General features: G+C 59.8%; 1 protein-coding gene across 1 annotated transcript; it reads left to right on the top strand.

Annotated features, from left to right (window-relative positions):
- Positions 1-1,352: 1,352 nt before the first annotated feature.
- On the top strand, positions 1,353-13,000 carry KLHL21 (kelch like family member 21). The gene is made up of 4 exons (XM_006749240.3): positions 1,353-2,433; positions 4,637-5,042; positions 8,503-8,575; positions 9,739-13,000. Exons 1-4 carry the CDS (start codon positions 1,413-1,415, stop codon positions 10,030-10,032), a joined length of 1,794 nt encoding a protein of 597 aa, XP_006749303.3. The 5' UTR covers positions 1,353-1,412; the 3' UTR covers positions 10,033-13,000.
- The last annotated feature ends 1,969 nt before the right edge of the window (positions 13,001-14,969 follow it).

The raw sequence follows: 14,969 nt of genomic DNA, 5'->3' as shown, positions 1-14,969 counted from the left end.
CCAAAGGTTGCACTGACTTAGCTGGAACCAAGAAATGACACCATCCCCCCCTCCCACCTCCTGTGTGCCTGCCTCCCCCCCCTCCCGGGGACACACGTGGGCAAGCGGGTGAGGCGTTCCCCAGGAATGTCTGTGAGGCCCACGGGGCCTGGGTGGGGGCTATTAAATAACCAAAACCCAGGTTTCTTTCGAGAAACAAAAGGACTGGATTCGAAATAAGGGTCTTTTCTAAAAGTGGGCAAAGAGTACATTAAAGAAAAACCGTGGCTACGTTCAAAGTGCTGGCATTGTATCTCCTGGAACCAAAATAAGGAAGATTCCTTTCTTCACAGTCACCCCACAAGTGACTGTGACGTTCCTGAACGCCCACACCCCTGGTTTTCAAGGCACTCCCCTGTCTGACCTTGAACTAAAGGCACTGTCCCCAGGCCCCTAGTGTCCCCTCTCCTGGAATAGGAAAAACTATTTTCCCCGGAATTATTTACATTACTTCTATGATTGTAATTTTCTGGTCCTTGAGCCTTTTGTTCAGCCTCATAGTGCTTTCTTCTGAATTCTTACGACTGTCTCCTACTCTCTGCCTTCCATTTCCAGGAGAGGGGGGCCAGGAGGTCTGGGGGTCGAACCCGAGCAGGCCTTTCCCCTTCTCAAGACAGCTCTGGAGCCTGAGTCTCTATGAATCGGCAACTAAAACTGCGCCTTGTGCCCTGACGAAAGTTAATGACCTAAGAGTCAAGTTTGAAACTCCTGCAGGAACACAGTGGAGCGGATTCCTGGCATCCGGCCCCGTGTCACTTATAAATGCGCCAAGAAAAAACGTCACCTAAAAAGCTTATACTTGTTCAAGCTTTGGTCCTGAATTGTAAAAATCCTGTCCTTTGAAATCAGCCCAGCGATAAGGCTATCTAGCAACCCTTGGAACCAGTGGAATTCAAAACAAAACAAGAAAAAGGCATTGTAGCGAGCCGCCCAGGGGCTCAGGGGCCGACGCAGTAGGGAAGTCTGGCGCGAAAGGGGTGGCTCGGGTTCCGGGCGCCGAGCTCGCCTTCGCCGGCTTTCGCTCCGCAGCCGGGCCCGGTGGGTCGTGGGCGGGCCCTAGAGGCCCCCGACCCCGGACGGAGAGAGGACACTCGTCGCCCGGCGTGCCCGGCTCGGGCGGGGGGACGCGGGCAGCCCCGGAGAGGCGCGGAAGCGGGGCGAGCGGGCCGGTGACTCAGCCTGGGGCGCGGGGCGGGCGGCGGCGCCGGACCCGGAGGGGTTAAGTGGGCGGGGGCCAGCGACGCCCCGCCCCCCAGGGCCCGCCCCCGAGGCCGCGCCGCCCGGCAGTACTTATAGCGGCGGGCGCGAAGCGCGCGGCGTTCCTCCCGCTGGCCCCGGCCGCGGCGCGCTCCAGTGCCCCCAGCGACGGCGCCATGGAGCGGCCGGCGCCCCTGGCCGTGCTGCCCTTCTCGGACCCCGCGCACGCGCTGAGCCTGCTGCGCGGCCTGAGCCAGCTCCGCGCCGAGCGCAAGTTCCTGGACGTGACGCTGGAGGCGGCGGGCGGGCGCGACTTCCCCGCGCATCGCGCGGTGCTGGCGGCCGCCAGCCCCTACTTCCGCGCCATGTTCGCGGGACAGCTGCGAGAGAGCCGCGCCGAGCGGGTGCGCCTGCACGGCGTGCCGCCCGACATGCTGCAGCTGCTGCTGGACTTCAGCTACACGGGCCGCGTGGCGGTGAGCGGCGACAACGCCGAGCCGCTGCTGCGAGCCGCCGACTTGCTGCAGTTCCCGGCGGTGAAGGAGGCGTGCGGCGCCTTCCTGCAGCAGCAGCTCGACCTGGCCAACTGCCTGGACATGCAGGACTTCGCCGAGGCCTTCAGCTGCGCGGGGCTGGCGAGCGCGGCGCAGCGCTTCATCCTGCGCCACGTGGGCGAGCTGGGCCCCGAGCAGCTGGAGCGCCTGCCGCTGGCGCGCCTGCTGCGCTACCTGCACGACGACGGGCTGTGCGTGCCCAAGGAGGAGGCCGCCTACCAGCTGGCGCTGCGCTGGGTGCGCGCGGACCCGCCGCGCCGCGCCGCGCACTGGCCGCAGCTGCTCGAGGCTGTGCGCCTCCCCTTCGTGCGCCGCTTCTACCTGCTGGCGCACGTCGAGGCCGAGCCGCTGGTGGCGCGCTGCCCGCCCTGCCTGCGCCTGCTGCGCGAGGCACGCGACTTCCAAGCGGCGCGCTACGACCGCCACGACCGCGGGCCCTGCCCCCGCATGCGCCCGCGCCCCTCCACCGGTCTCGCCGAGATCCTCGTGCTCGTGGGCGGCTGCGACCAGGACTGCGACGAGTTGGTCACCGTCGACTGCTACAACCCGCAGACGGGCCAGTGGCGCTACCTGGCCGAGTTCCCCGACCACCTGGGCGGGGGCTACAGCATCGTGGCGCTGGGCAACGACATCTACGTGACGGGTGAGGGGACAGGGGGCCCGCCGGGAGGACCCTGGGTTAGCCTCCCGCGCCCGTGGGAGAGCGCGTTTTCCCGCTGGAGGAACCTGTGAATCCCGGGACCGCCCCACCGTGCGAGCGGCCCCTTGCCCGGCCCCCCGCTCCCAGCTGGCCAGTGGGTACATTTCTAGAGCTGGGGCTTTCGACCTAGAAGACCGTTGTGTGAGCGGGGACAAACAGCTGCTTGTGGTCTCTTTGTTCCCGGTGCGGGGGTGCCAGCCTAGATGACAGATGAGCCCACTCCTTGCCCGGGAGGTGCCCCCACCCCCATTTGGATAGAGGATACAGGGTCATTCACCCCACACAATGGGTGCTTTCTCTTTCTCCCTAAGAAATCCAGGGACAGGCAGGGCCTGGAGCTCTGTGAGACATCCGTTCCGGGTCCTAGGGATTTCTCCCGCCCAGCTGAGCCACACGGGCCCCCTGACGCACTCATTCCGTCACCAGCGATAAGGTTCCCTCAGGCTTGCACCTAGGCTGTGCGCTAGGGGTCACATGGTGTTTAGGCTGCTGGCGGCCCAGCGACTGTAAACATGGTCACATGCTAAGAGGTTTTCTTCCAGTTACTTGGCCCAAACCCCAAAACACTGCCGAGTCATGCTGGGCGGGTCCCAGCCTGCTCTGGTCCTGGGCATCTCCCACATTTTTCATTAAAGATGAATCCCAGTTCAGACATGGGGCTACCTCCTTCCCTGGGGTGAGGAGGGGCGGTCTCTGTGACAGCTATATAAGGAAAGAACCCGACTCCGCAAGCACTGGGCCCTGCAGAAGGCTGTTATCAGTCAGTGAACCGAGACTGGGGCCGGGGTCCGGCCCAGCCCGGCACATTCAGGAGAAAGCCAGCTCTGAGCTCTGGTGTGTCGTCGTCGTTGTCGTCGTCGTCCTCGTCCGTCCCCCGCCACCTCCGGTTGACAAGTGGAGGAATCCTGGCCTGAGGACACGCTCAGTTCCTCTTTGGCCTGCTGCTCTGTTTCAGCCTTTGCTGGAATATGCTGGAATGGGTCCCTTTCCAACCTGAGACTGGCCCTGAGCTTGGGAGCTGTGCCCTCCCAACATCCGAAAGTCTGGCCGGTGAACTCCCTCCCAGAACTGGTTAGACTCGCCCCAACTTTGCGCACCCCTTCCATAAATGTCTCAGCGGAGCAGCTAATCCTGTGGGTTTAGACAGGTGGCTGGGTCATTCCATACAGCTGCCTGTAGGGAATTTCATGGGGCAACAGCATGGCTTCAGCTGCCTTGGATAGTTACCCTTTACAAGGAAGCGAGCAGGTGGAGTGCACTTGTAAGAGCTTTGTCTTTTAAAAAACTCAAGGCTATGAGACAGAATGTCATGCATCCTCTGCCCTGTGGCACCAACTTTGGGGACAGTAGGGGATGCGACCCCCAGGGTTCTTGGGGGTCCCTTCACACTGTGGAAATGCTAACGTGCTGGGAAGACCTGGTTTAATTTATAATTACAGCCAGCCCCACTGGTGGGGGGTTGGGGGGCTAGCTCTTTTTTGAAAGAAACGTGGAGAGGGTGGACATTGTACTTGTAGGGCTTGATGCATTTACCCGGACAGAGCACATGTCGGTAACCTGCACCTAAATCAAGAACTGGAGGCCCCAGAATTCCACGCCTGTTACTTGCCCTGTCAGGTTCTTGTGTGCAGAGTGAAGTAGATTTCCTCTCCACTTGTCCTGGCACTGGCTTGTTTTTGGGGGTGGGGCGCCCAGGAAGGCGAGAATTCCTTGAACAAGTCCCTGTGCACCTTAACCCACCTGCTTTGTGGCTCGCCAGAAGTTCTGGCGCTGAGACGGATGCCCTGGTTCAGTTGAGGTGTTTGACAGTGTATGGGGCCGTCCAGACTGAGATTGCGGTTTACTCAGAATTGCGGCCACAGGGCCTTTGCTTGACCCACACAGATTTAGCAGTGTTCTTACGGCCTGAGGCTCTGTTGTCCTCCCGGGCTCTGGTCAGCATGTGCACGGACTTCGCCCCAGCATGGAGCCAGCCCCCAGCCGCGGCTTTGGTGAAAGAGGACGGGAGGGGACCGGTGTTTCCATTGAAACCCAGTGAAGTTACTTCCTGCCCTGGGAGACTCCCTCGGGGAAGTTCACGGAGGCAGGGGTGGGTGACTCAGCCCGAGTCAGCATGGGCTGACCTGTCCCCTGCACGTCCCGGCAGGTGGGTCTGACGGCTCCCGGCTCTATGACTGCGTGTGGAGGTACAATTCCAGCGTGAACGAGTGGACGGAGGTGGCGCCCATGCTGAAGGCCCGCGAGTACCACAGCTCCTCCGTGCTGGACGGGCTGCTGTACGTGGTGGCCGCGGACAGCACGGAGCGCTACGACCACACTGCGGACTCCTGGGAGGCCCTGCAGCCCATGACCTACCCCATGGACAACTGCTCCACCACCGCCTGCCGCGGCCGCGTCTATGCCATCGGCTCCCTGGCCGGCGAGGAGACCATGGTGATGCAGTGCTATTGCCCGGACGCCGACCTGTGGTCGCTGGTGGACTGCGGCCAGCTCCCGCCCTGGTCCTTCGCGCCCAAGACCGTGACTCTGAACGGACTTATGTACTTCATCAGGTGAGTCCCCAGCGGCCAAGGCCACTTCTCAGTCTTCCTTCCCAGGCCCGGTGCTGAGGCACGTACGTCCTCCCTGTGCTCCCCATTTCGTAGATGAGGAGGCAGCCTGAGCTGGGATCCCAGCCAGGTCTTTCCAACCTGGCGCCTTTGTTCTGCCCCATTTCTTAGAACAGTTTCTGTGGGCTTCTGGGTCTCCTTAACCAAGGGATCCTAACTGAGGGAGTTAGAGCCTTTGATTGATTGATTAGAGTTGGGTCCTTCCAGAGAACTTGAGATTCCTAGAAGCTAAATAAAATGTGTTGCTTTGCCTGCTCTTCCACCTGGAGGATCCCAGTCTAAGTCCTGGTGGTTCTCAGAAGGCCCTTGTTATAAAGGAACCTGGCCTACCTAAGAGGGATTCTGAATCTTAAAAAGACTAGGGGAGAGCTCTTTGGGCCCTTGAGTCTCTGGGGAGGTGCTGCCTTGTCAGAGGGACCCCGTGTTCACCTAGCAGAGTGTCCGCGCTCGGCCGCCAGGTGCAGGAGGTAGGTGGGGGCTCCACCCCTTGATTTATTTATTTATTTAAAGATTTATTTATTTATTTATTTGAGAGAGAGAATGAGAGACAGAGAGCACGAGAGGGAAGAGGGCAGAGGGAGAAGCAGACCCCCTGCCGAGCAGGGAGCCCGATGAGGGACTCGATCCCGGGACTCCAGGATCATGACCTGAGCCGAAGGCAGTCGCTTAACCAACTGAGCCACCCAGGCGCCCCGACCACCCCTTGATTTAAAGCAGCACTTGGGCCTTCAGTGCATGTGTGCAGGTCCTGTCCATTCCCTCCCTACCCGAGCTGGCACAGGGAAGCCTCACAGTCCTGCAGAGTGAATGCTGCTCTCTAAGGACCCCACAGCCGCACTGGACCAGGGAGGGACCTGGGACGGAGCCGGCCCCAAAGCTACCTGGGGGACACAATGACGATGATGAGAGTCAGCACATGGCAGGGCCCTGAGCTTTCTGTGGCCTGTCTCCGAGTCGATCTCCATGACCATCTGATGAGATGGGCACCGCTGGTCATCCCTGCTTCACAGATAGCAACGGAGGCTTCTGGGGGTAGGGGACGTACGGGACGCACCAGGTTTGAATCAAGGATAGCCAGCCCGGGTCCTGGTATGATGGTTTCCCTGGGCCGGGCTGTGTCCTTGCCAGTGTGGGGCGGAGATGGGTGGCCAGGGGGTCTTGGTGACCTGCCACAGCCAGATTCCCCCTCGTCATGGGCCAGTGGGCATCCGGGGGCTCCTGCCTGCTGTGCTCAGCCTCCGTGTGTGTGTGTGTGTGTGTGTGTGTGTGCGCGCGTGCGCTTGCAGGTGTGCGTCCCTGCTCCTCCCTCCTTGGCCTGGAACCTGTCTGAAGCTGTGGGACCAGGAGGGAAGGGTAAGGTCTGAACTGTAGTTTCCTCCGTCCCCTTTAGGCTGGGGCTTTGAATGGGGAGCCTCCAAGGAAGTATGTACTTGGCTCCCCTTGTCTCGAGTTCTAAGCTGCACTGGCCTTTGTCTGCCCCCCCACACTCCCCAAGACCCAAGGCTCCCTTCTCAGGCTTTCTTGGTGAGCACCTTCAGCACAGAGATGGCACCGTTTGCCACGCATCCTTGTATGCCAGGAACCTACAGGGCCGCTCTGAGAAAGCCCTGGGATCTCCCCTAGCTCTGGTCCTGCTATAAAACATCATCTGACCCTTTACCCAGCTCTCCCTCCCCCAAGTCAAGGTAGATGTCTTCAGAGAGGGGCTGGGGACAGCTATAAATACTTCTCAGAGTGCCAGAACCTTGGCTTCAGCCCTTCGGTAGCAGTTCCAGCTTGAGCGCCTTTGAGAATGTCCTCCGTGCCCTGTGATCCTAGAGCAAAACGGGCTCAAGGACCAGTCTGCCCCCTAAAGGCCCCCTGTGCCTTGCTCCTCCACGATGGAGCTTCTTGTCAGTTGCTAACCGCCCTCCCCGCCCCCCCCCGTGGAAGCATTAGGGTGCCCCCCATGCCCACTGTTAGCATTTGTATGGGTTCACCTAAGCCATTGGAGCCTGGGGGTGGCAGGCTCAGCTCTGCCTCAACACCCCGCCCCCCAAACCAGGCGGAGAGAGTGAGCAGCGGGGAAAGGCAGCCCAGTTGTCCTCGGCAGGAACAGTGCGGGCAAGGCCCGGGGTCTCGTTCTGATGCACTTGAGTGTTCGTCCCAGAGCCACCCAGTTCATGCACCCCGCTGCCTAATAAGCCACGTAATGCCCTGCTCAGAAGGCCACCTGTCCGGGCAGCTCCTGTCCACAAGTACCCAGTGCTGGGCCGAGGCCTCAGCTCCTCAGCTGCTGCTGCTGCTGCCCTGGGCCCCTCCCTTCTCCAGTGGCCCGCCCGGTCCCTGTGTGCGACTCCTTGGCCGGGGTGCCCAGCCCCCCGCAGGAGGAGATGCTGGGAGCACCGTCCAGCCTGGCACCTCCGGCTGCAGTTTATAGCTCTGTGCTGGGGGAGGGCGGCCAAGCTAATTGTCCTCCTCATGGGGGCCACAAACTAAGAATGGTTTTTACACCTTGAAATGGTTGGGGGGAAAAGAATCCAAGCAGGAGTGGTATTTTATGTGAAAAGTTGCACGAAATTCACATTTCTGTGTCCATAAATACGGTTTTTGTGGAATGCAGCCAGCCCCTTAGTCCGCGGTCGCCCCTGCGCGTACGGCGGCGGGTGGTGTTGGGGAGTTGCTACGGAGTGTGCTGTCCGAGGCCCAGCTGACTGGCCCTTCTGCTGAGCCCTGACTCGTTGCTGTCACTGCTGTTTGGGGGTTCGTGTCTCTGCTTTTCGAGGCTGGGCCTTTGAGCCTTTTGTTGCAGGGACCAAGAGGATGCTAAACAAGGTTGCAGGATCCTGACCCCAAAGGGAAGGGCAGCACTGGTGACCGTGGCCTTCCCGTGACCGTGGCTGTCCTGCTGGGCACCCAGGACACAGCAGGGAACGGGAGGAGACTTGGGGGGCTGACCGCGGACGGGGCCAGGGTGCATGGCAGTGTGCCGTGGGGCGGGCAGGAGGCTGGCCTGGCCCGGTCAGCCATGGAAGGGAAGACGAGCCCAGATCGGAAGACCGAGAGCAGATGGGTGGGAAGAGCTGTGATGAGTTCAGATCCGAAGTGGGGCCGCCAGTGGGGCCGCCATGAGGGCAGGGAGGCTGCCCTGGTGTAGGGCGGTGGGAAGGGTTTAAGCACCAGAAGCTGTGTCTTCAGGTTTGAGAAGCAGAGTCTGGTTCAGGCCTCAGAGCCTAAGCCAGATAGGTGTGAGGGCCTGAAATTGGCCCCTGCAAACCAGCGCTAGGGTCTCACGGGCCTCTGGACTTCAGATGGCATCAAAGAAGTTCCCAAACGACAGGGGCCTGTGTGGCCCTGCTCTCTAGCTCCTCACACCCAGGGATGCTTCCTCCTGGCTCTGACACATTCCCCCCCCCACCCACAGGGACGATTCTGCGGAGGTGGACGTGTATAACCCCACAAAGAACGAATGGGACAAGATCCCATCTATGAATCAGGTAAATATGCAAACGTGTTGGCATTGGAAGCACAGGCTTGTCCTGTTTTCTGGCCAAAGCGTTGCCATGACGTGTCTGGGAACTAGTCCTGGTGGGTGGGGCCTGTGTTGAGGCCTTTCCCAGGGTTATGTCACTTAAGAGAGGACTGGTTTTTCCCTCAGTTTGTACTGTGGGGCACTGAGACCTTACATAAATCCCTAGGTCAGACAGTTTAGCGAGTTCATCCACGCAGGCCCGTGTTTATTGGGTACCTGCTTTATAAGTCAGAGAGCATGTGGGGAAGAACGTTCCACAGAGGGACAGCAAGTGCAAAGGCCCTGGGGCAGAGTGTGCCTAGTGTGGTCGTAGAAGAAGCCCCCCAGCCCAGTGTGGCTGGAGCAGAGTGAACAAGGGGACAGCAGAGAGCATGAGGTCAGACAGGAGTGACCCTGAGAAGACATTTATTGAGTGCCTACTGTGTACCCTAAACAGGACACTGTTGCTATCTGATCAGGGTCTCTCCTCTCCGTTTGTTGAGAAGAGAGGTCTGTGATGGAGCTGGGAAAGCGTGGCAGCATTTGGCCACGTGGGCAGTTCCCTTAGTCCCAGAGAGTTGTATAAATCCGCTCACATCTTTTTTGTCTTCCTTAAAATTTCCAAACCCGTTCTCATGCTACCTCTGCATGGCAGTTGTGACGACTGTCACAATTCCCAACATCCCAGTTTAACATTGTTACGTTTAGGAAATGTAACTTTGTTTTTCCCCATAACGACCTACCCGTTACTAGAGCAAATTTGGGAAAGATGAGGTGGTCCGGTTTTGCGGGGCAGAGCTCAGACTTTGGTCCAGACCTGGCTCTGCCTCCATCAGCCCCACAAGGCTGTTTTCCCACCTGTGGGACGGGGAGAGCAGCCCAGCCCAGCCTGCCTCGAGCTGATGCTGCTTGCGGGGAGACTCGCTGCTCCAGCAGCCTCCCAGCATCACAGGGACCAGGCATGGCCTGGGACCCCCTGGGGCCTGTTTTCTGAGCTGGGGTGTAGGAAGCGTGCAGGTCTGTCCTGGGAAGGGTGCGGAGGCCACCTCTCCCGAGGGTCCTGGGCACCTTCTCCATGGAGAGAGACGGGGGGGTCCCAGCCCTGCCCTGGCTGCCAGCCTCCACTTGCCCATCCCCTTTGGCCCGCAGGTGCACGTGGGGGGCAGCCTGGCCGTCCTTGGAGGGAAGCTCTACGTCTCAGGTGGTTACGACAATACGTTTGAACTCTCTGACGTGGTGGAGGCCTATGACCCAGAGACTCGGGCCTGGAGTGTCGTGGGACGGCTCCCAGAGCCCACCTTCTGGCATGGCAGCGTCAGCATCTTCCGCCAGTTCATGCCCCAGATGCCCTCGGGCGGGCGCGGCTTTGAACTGGCCAGTGGCAGCAGCGACCTGGATGTGGCCCGGCCCCGGCTGCCGCAGAGCCCCGGCCAGCTGCACTAGCCCCGGCCCGGCCCGGGGAGGGCCTCGGTGCAGGTGACACGGCACGTCTGCGGGGGCGGTGAGCCCCTCCTCCGTGCACCAGGACAGGCTGGGCTCGGCAGGTGGAGCCTGGGCTCGGGCTGCTGAGTGAGCCTCAGGCTCTGACCCCAGGAGAGTTTCTGTCCTTGTGGAGCCTGACTCACAGCTGCTGGGACCACAGCCCGTTGCAGACGCCCCTCCCTCGGTCCAGGAAGAGCGGCCTCCGTGCCAGCCCAGGTCTCTGGCTCCAGCAGGTGACCCCTCCTGCTGCCCCTGCCTACGCCTCCTTGCTCCCACCTCAGAGAGGAGGGCTACTTGTGGGTCTCAGTCCTCCTTTGAGAGTCTCGGAGTGGTCCGGGCTGGCCTTCCCAGGCCAGTGTGGAACATCGGGAAGCAGGCCGACGATGGCTGCAGCAGGTCCCAAACTCCACGTCCAGTGCCGGACATCCCAGTGGGCCAGCTTCCCGGACAGAGGGGATCTGTCTGCCTAGCTCCTCCCCCCTGCTGGGGTGTCACACTGAAACACTGGGGTGATCCCAGCGATGCAGCCCAGTGGGACCGGACAGGAGTGCGGCCTTGAAGAGGGCCCCGAGGGACGTGCTGAGTAAATCCTATCTCCAATGAACCTGGGCTGAGGCAAACGCTGGGTGTCCCCATCCGCCCACCCCTCCAGCTGGCCTATTGCCACCTGCTTGGAGACCTCTCCGGGACTGTCCTCCCAGGTGGATGCAGGAGAGCGCAAAAGCCCACAGGTGCCAGGTGGTAGCTTCTTACTGGAAGGCCCGGGAGTTTGTCATGGAAGCCCAGCCAGGCAGATGGCTGCAGGTGCCCTCGCCCTCCCATGGGGGCAAAGGACCCTGCTGCTTCCAAAGGAAGCCCTGGGCAGAGCAGCCCCCACAGTTGGCTGCAAGGTTTGAAATGCAGTTTGGCCCTTCCTTAGAAAAAGGGGGAGGTGGGGAGGGAGGCAGCGAAAAACAGAGTCCTGGATTGATTGCTTAATGTCTTCCGCTGCCGTTTCTGCAGGACAGGGTGACGCCCCCCACTCCTCCAAAGCCTGGGGCTTCTCCAGGAGGGTGGCAGGAGGAGCTCCTGGGAAACTCCACAGCTCAGGGGTCCCTGGTTTTCTCTGCGGAGTGAGTGGTCTTGTCTTCCCCAGATCCCCAAGTAACTTTTGGTTGGATTTGTCTTTCTTCCAAAGAAGAGGATGTTCCCATCTCCCTCATTAGAAACACAGAAAGCAAGTGTTCATTGGGTTGCCTTTCCTAGTGAACTAAGTTGGAGATGCGTTCTTACCAGGAGAAGAAAAACCTTCTAGCACTATCCCTCCATAAGCAGCCCTGAAACACTTTTATTGGCCAGAGGGCATGGGTGGTTCTGGGGAGGAAGTCTTGTGGCCTCAAGAGTCGTAGGCTGGGGTCCCCACCTCATGCCCTCATGGTCAGGTTAGACTCCTTGCTCCGGAATCCCCCGCTGGAGCAGCTCCAGCTCATAGCCATTCCCTCCCATCCCCTCGGGCGTCCCCCACCTGGTCACCTCCGCACATCCACTGTGCCTGGCGCTGTGGGAAGACGGGGTGGTGGGCCTGCCTGGGACTCCCCTGCTGGGCAGGCCTAGGGCTGTGGGATCCCTTGGGCCTGGGCTTCTTCATGCCCAGGTCTCACCTTCAGCCCTCCTCGTAGGAGTGTTGTCGTCCCCCAGGTGGTGGTCTGACTCCACGCTCCCCGGGCTGGGGATGCCTGTCTCTGGCTCGGTGCCTTCCCAGCAGCCTAAGCCCCCGGAGGTCGCCCGTGCTCTGTGAGGCTGCCCAGGCAGGATGGCTTGTCTCCTGGCAGCAGCAGGGGGGAGGCCAGGGCTGCACCACTCAGGACTGATGGGGCCCTGTGCCAGCCGCTGGGGCCTGCCCACTTGGTGAGGGGACATGTCACACAGGTAGATGTGGCAACTGCTGCCCGGTCATCTGCAGAGCGCCCTCCCAGAGGAAGAACGCAGGCCTGGACCTCGTGGGCGCGCCCTGCGAGGGCAGGTGGACACGTGCCATGGTTGCTGGAACTCCCCCGGCCTCCCACCAGTGGGGCTGGGCTCAGTCAAGGTCAAGGATTTCCCGTGGTCAGTGACTTACAGGGAGAGGTATCCTGTAATGCATTTTTGTTGGGACGGGGCACTGCAGACACCTTCTTGTTTTTCTTACAAAAGCAGCTTTTGTGGGCCTCACAGCAGGCGCGGTCAGTGCTGAGCGCTGGTGCCCACTCAGGCCTTTGTGTGGCCTCCCCTGCAGAAGCTCCCTCACGGCGGGGGCCCCGCGTCCTGGTTCCTACTCCTTCTGGGACTTCACTGTGACTAGCTACCACGTGACTGACCGCCCCCACGTCTGGCGGCCACGCAGGTGGCGGCTGGTGGCTCTGCGCTCGCTCTCGACTTCGCGGGTCTCCCCCACCCAGACCCCGTCTTTGGTTTGGAACACCAGGGGCAGGAAGGGGAGACGGCAGCCTCAGCAGCAGCAGGTTCCTGCAGACCCCAGCTGGGGGCCCGGGCTCAGGGACGGCCCTCCCTTGCCCCCCCTGCTCCCCCTGGCAGGGCCCTTGGCGCTGAGGCCTCCACCACTTGGGGATGTCTGCACACTGACTGGGCTCAGAGGTGGGCCAGCTGGGGGTGGGGCCGTCTGTGTGTTGGATGTACAGAACTTTCGGTCTGTGAGACAAATTAAGTTATGAAAATTCAGTGACTTGTATTTAATGCTGATTTGCTATAAAGTATTCTATATTTATATGATTTGAGAGACTCTTGTGTACTAAAGGACATGCCCCTTTTGGTGTCCAACATCTAGTTCCAACCCCAGAGGGTGGGGCAGATTTGTCTATTTATTTGTTCTATAGGCCTAGGTGTCCGGAATCCTGTTTAAGATTTTAAGATGCCTTCAATATATACTTTTTGAAATAAACTATTTCCTATACACCTGGTGTCATGGTCTTTATCCTGCTGTTGGTGTCTTAGAAACTTGGGCAGAGGCAGAGCAGTGTAGGGCTGTCCCCGTTCCAGCAGGGGAAGGGGACAGAGTTTGGGGTGCCCAGGGCTCATGCTAACAGTCTTGGAGCAAAGCTTTTAAGGCCCTTTGTCTCATCATTACAAGGTAGGAAGTGGTGGGAAGAGGAGGCTGAGCCCCAGACGTGCAGAGTGCAGGTGCCCGAGTCCTACCCTCACTTGCCGCTCCAGAGCTGGTTTGGCCTCCCTGACTCCCCCTCTTGGCACTCTGCCCCCTGCCTCGCTTTCCCCTACTCCTGAAGGTGGGGTCTCCAGTGGTCAGACCCCATCTGCAGTGGGCAAACTTTAGACCTGGGGTAGGGGGAGAGACCATGGGTCCCTTGGCCCATGAAGCTCAGAAAGGCTCCTCACATAGGATCCAAGGAAAAGGCCAATGCCTGGGCAGGGAAAGGGAGCATTTTGAGGCCATAGTTTATCATCTTTTTAATAACTTCACCAGGGGCGCCTGGGTGGCTCAGAGAGTTAAGCGTCTGCCTTCAGCTCAGGTCATGATCCTGGGGTCCTGGGATCGATCCCCGCATCGGGCTTTCTGCTTAGCAGGGAGCCTGCTTCTCTCTCTCTCCTGGTCCCCCTGCTTGTGCTCTCTCACTCTGTCAAATAAAATCTTTAAAAAAAAGTAATAACAACTTGACCGAAGTAGACTTGAGACAGCGCATAGCCTGGGCATCGGTTGTTGTACCTGAATATGGTCTTTACCGGAGTGCCCCAGCAGTCAAGGAATAAAAGGAAAGATGTTTAGATGGGTTCTGGGTCTAAAAGACATCACTGTCCTCCTCAGACTCCAGGAGGAGCTTGGCATCGCGTGGGGCTGGTGTTTCGGGAATATCCCAGGGATGGGATTTAGGTCGTGCTTGACTTAAGCTCTTGGTCACGACCATCACTACCCAATTCAGAATTTGCTCTGTGCCAAGCACTGAGCAGGGACCCTATGCTCCAGGTAGGGCGGTTGTAAACTGTGTGCGGTCCTTAACACCCATCCCCTCCCCCTGAATCTGGGGAGTGACGCTCTGGTGACTGCCTGGACCAACACAGCCTGGCAAAGGTGACACTGTGTGACTTGAGGGCTACGTCATAAAAAGGCCTCACAACTTCGGCCCGGCAGCCAGCCACCATGCTGGGAGGAAGCCTGTGGAGAAGGGCCTAGGCCCACAGCCAGCACCATGTTGCCAGGCATGGACCCCCGCCCTCCAGCCTCCAGGGAAATCCTCGGGTGGCCTGCCATCCAGCCACAGGTAACTGCAACAGTCCTTGTCTACAACATGCGTACTGTTCCCAGCTCCATTAAAAACGAGGAAATGAAGCAATCATTTGGTTGGGTCACAGTGCTATAAATAAAGCTGAGAAGGAATTTGGGTGCCAGCACCCACGCAACCTTCCTCCGTGATCTAGCACCCGGCCCTGCTGTCCCTGTGGCTGCTGAACCCGGGGATGACAACAGGGCCTCCTGTCATTCTAAGCCTGGCCAGGCCTGAACTCCAGGCCCCCTGGACAAGCAAAGCAAGTTAGGACCCTCCCAAGGGAAGGATCCTTTCTGTGGTCCTCTGCCAGCCAGGGTCCAGAGCTTGCTTAACCACAAGCCCTTCCCTCAGGCTCCCCAGTGGGATCTGCTGCACACTAGCAAGGCAGAGTCAAGCGAGCAAGGTCATCATCAGGGGCCCTGGCCACTCGGTTCTGACTCCAGAGCCTTAGTAATGAATTCTACCCCCACCGGCTGGCCGCACCACAGCCGTGAAACAGGAATGCCCCCACTCCCAGTTCTAGAACCCTGACAGGGACCAGACACGGAGGGGAGCACCTGGGCGTCTCGCTCTGCTGAGGTCTTCCCGACAAGGTGGGGAAGCTGCTGGCTGAGCAGCACCCCGAGGTGCAGAGATGGCCAG

This window comes from Leptonychotes weddellii, chromosome 4, assembly GCF_054177405.1.
Source record: "Leptonychotes weddellii isolate Sample4059 chromosome 4, ASM5417740v2, whole genome shotgun sequence".
NCBI lineage: Eukaryota > Metazoa > Chordata > Mammalia > Carnivora > Phocidae > Leptonychotes > Leptonychotes weddellii.
The sequence above is the reverse complement of the archived record's forward strand: the minus strand, read 5'-3'. Positions and strand labels throughout refer to the sequence as shown.

What these genes read in the sequence shown, in the direction of transcription:
- KLHL21 (XM_006749240.3), top strand. Translation starts at nt 1,413, where the DNA reads ATGGAGCGGCCGGCGCCCCTGGCCGTGCTGCCCTTCTCGGACCCCGCG. An exon ending in CAACGACATCTACGTGACGG is followed by an intron (nt 2,434 to 4,636) that starts GTGAGGGGACAG and finishes ACGTCCCGGCAG; the next exon opens with GTGGGTCTGACGGCTCCCGG. An exon ending in AGATCCCATCTATGAATCAG is followed by an intron (nt 8,576 to 9,738) that starts GTAAATATGCAA and finishes TTTGGCCCGCAG; the next exon opens with GTGCACGTGGGGGGCAGCCT.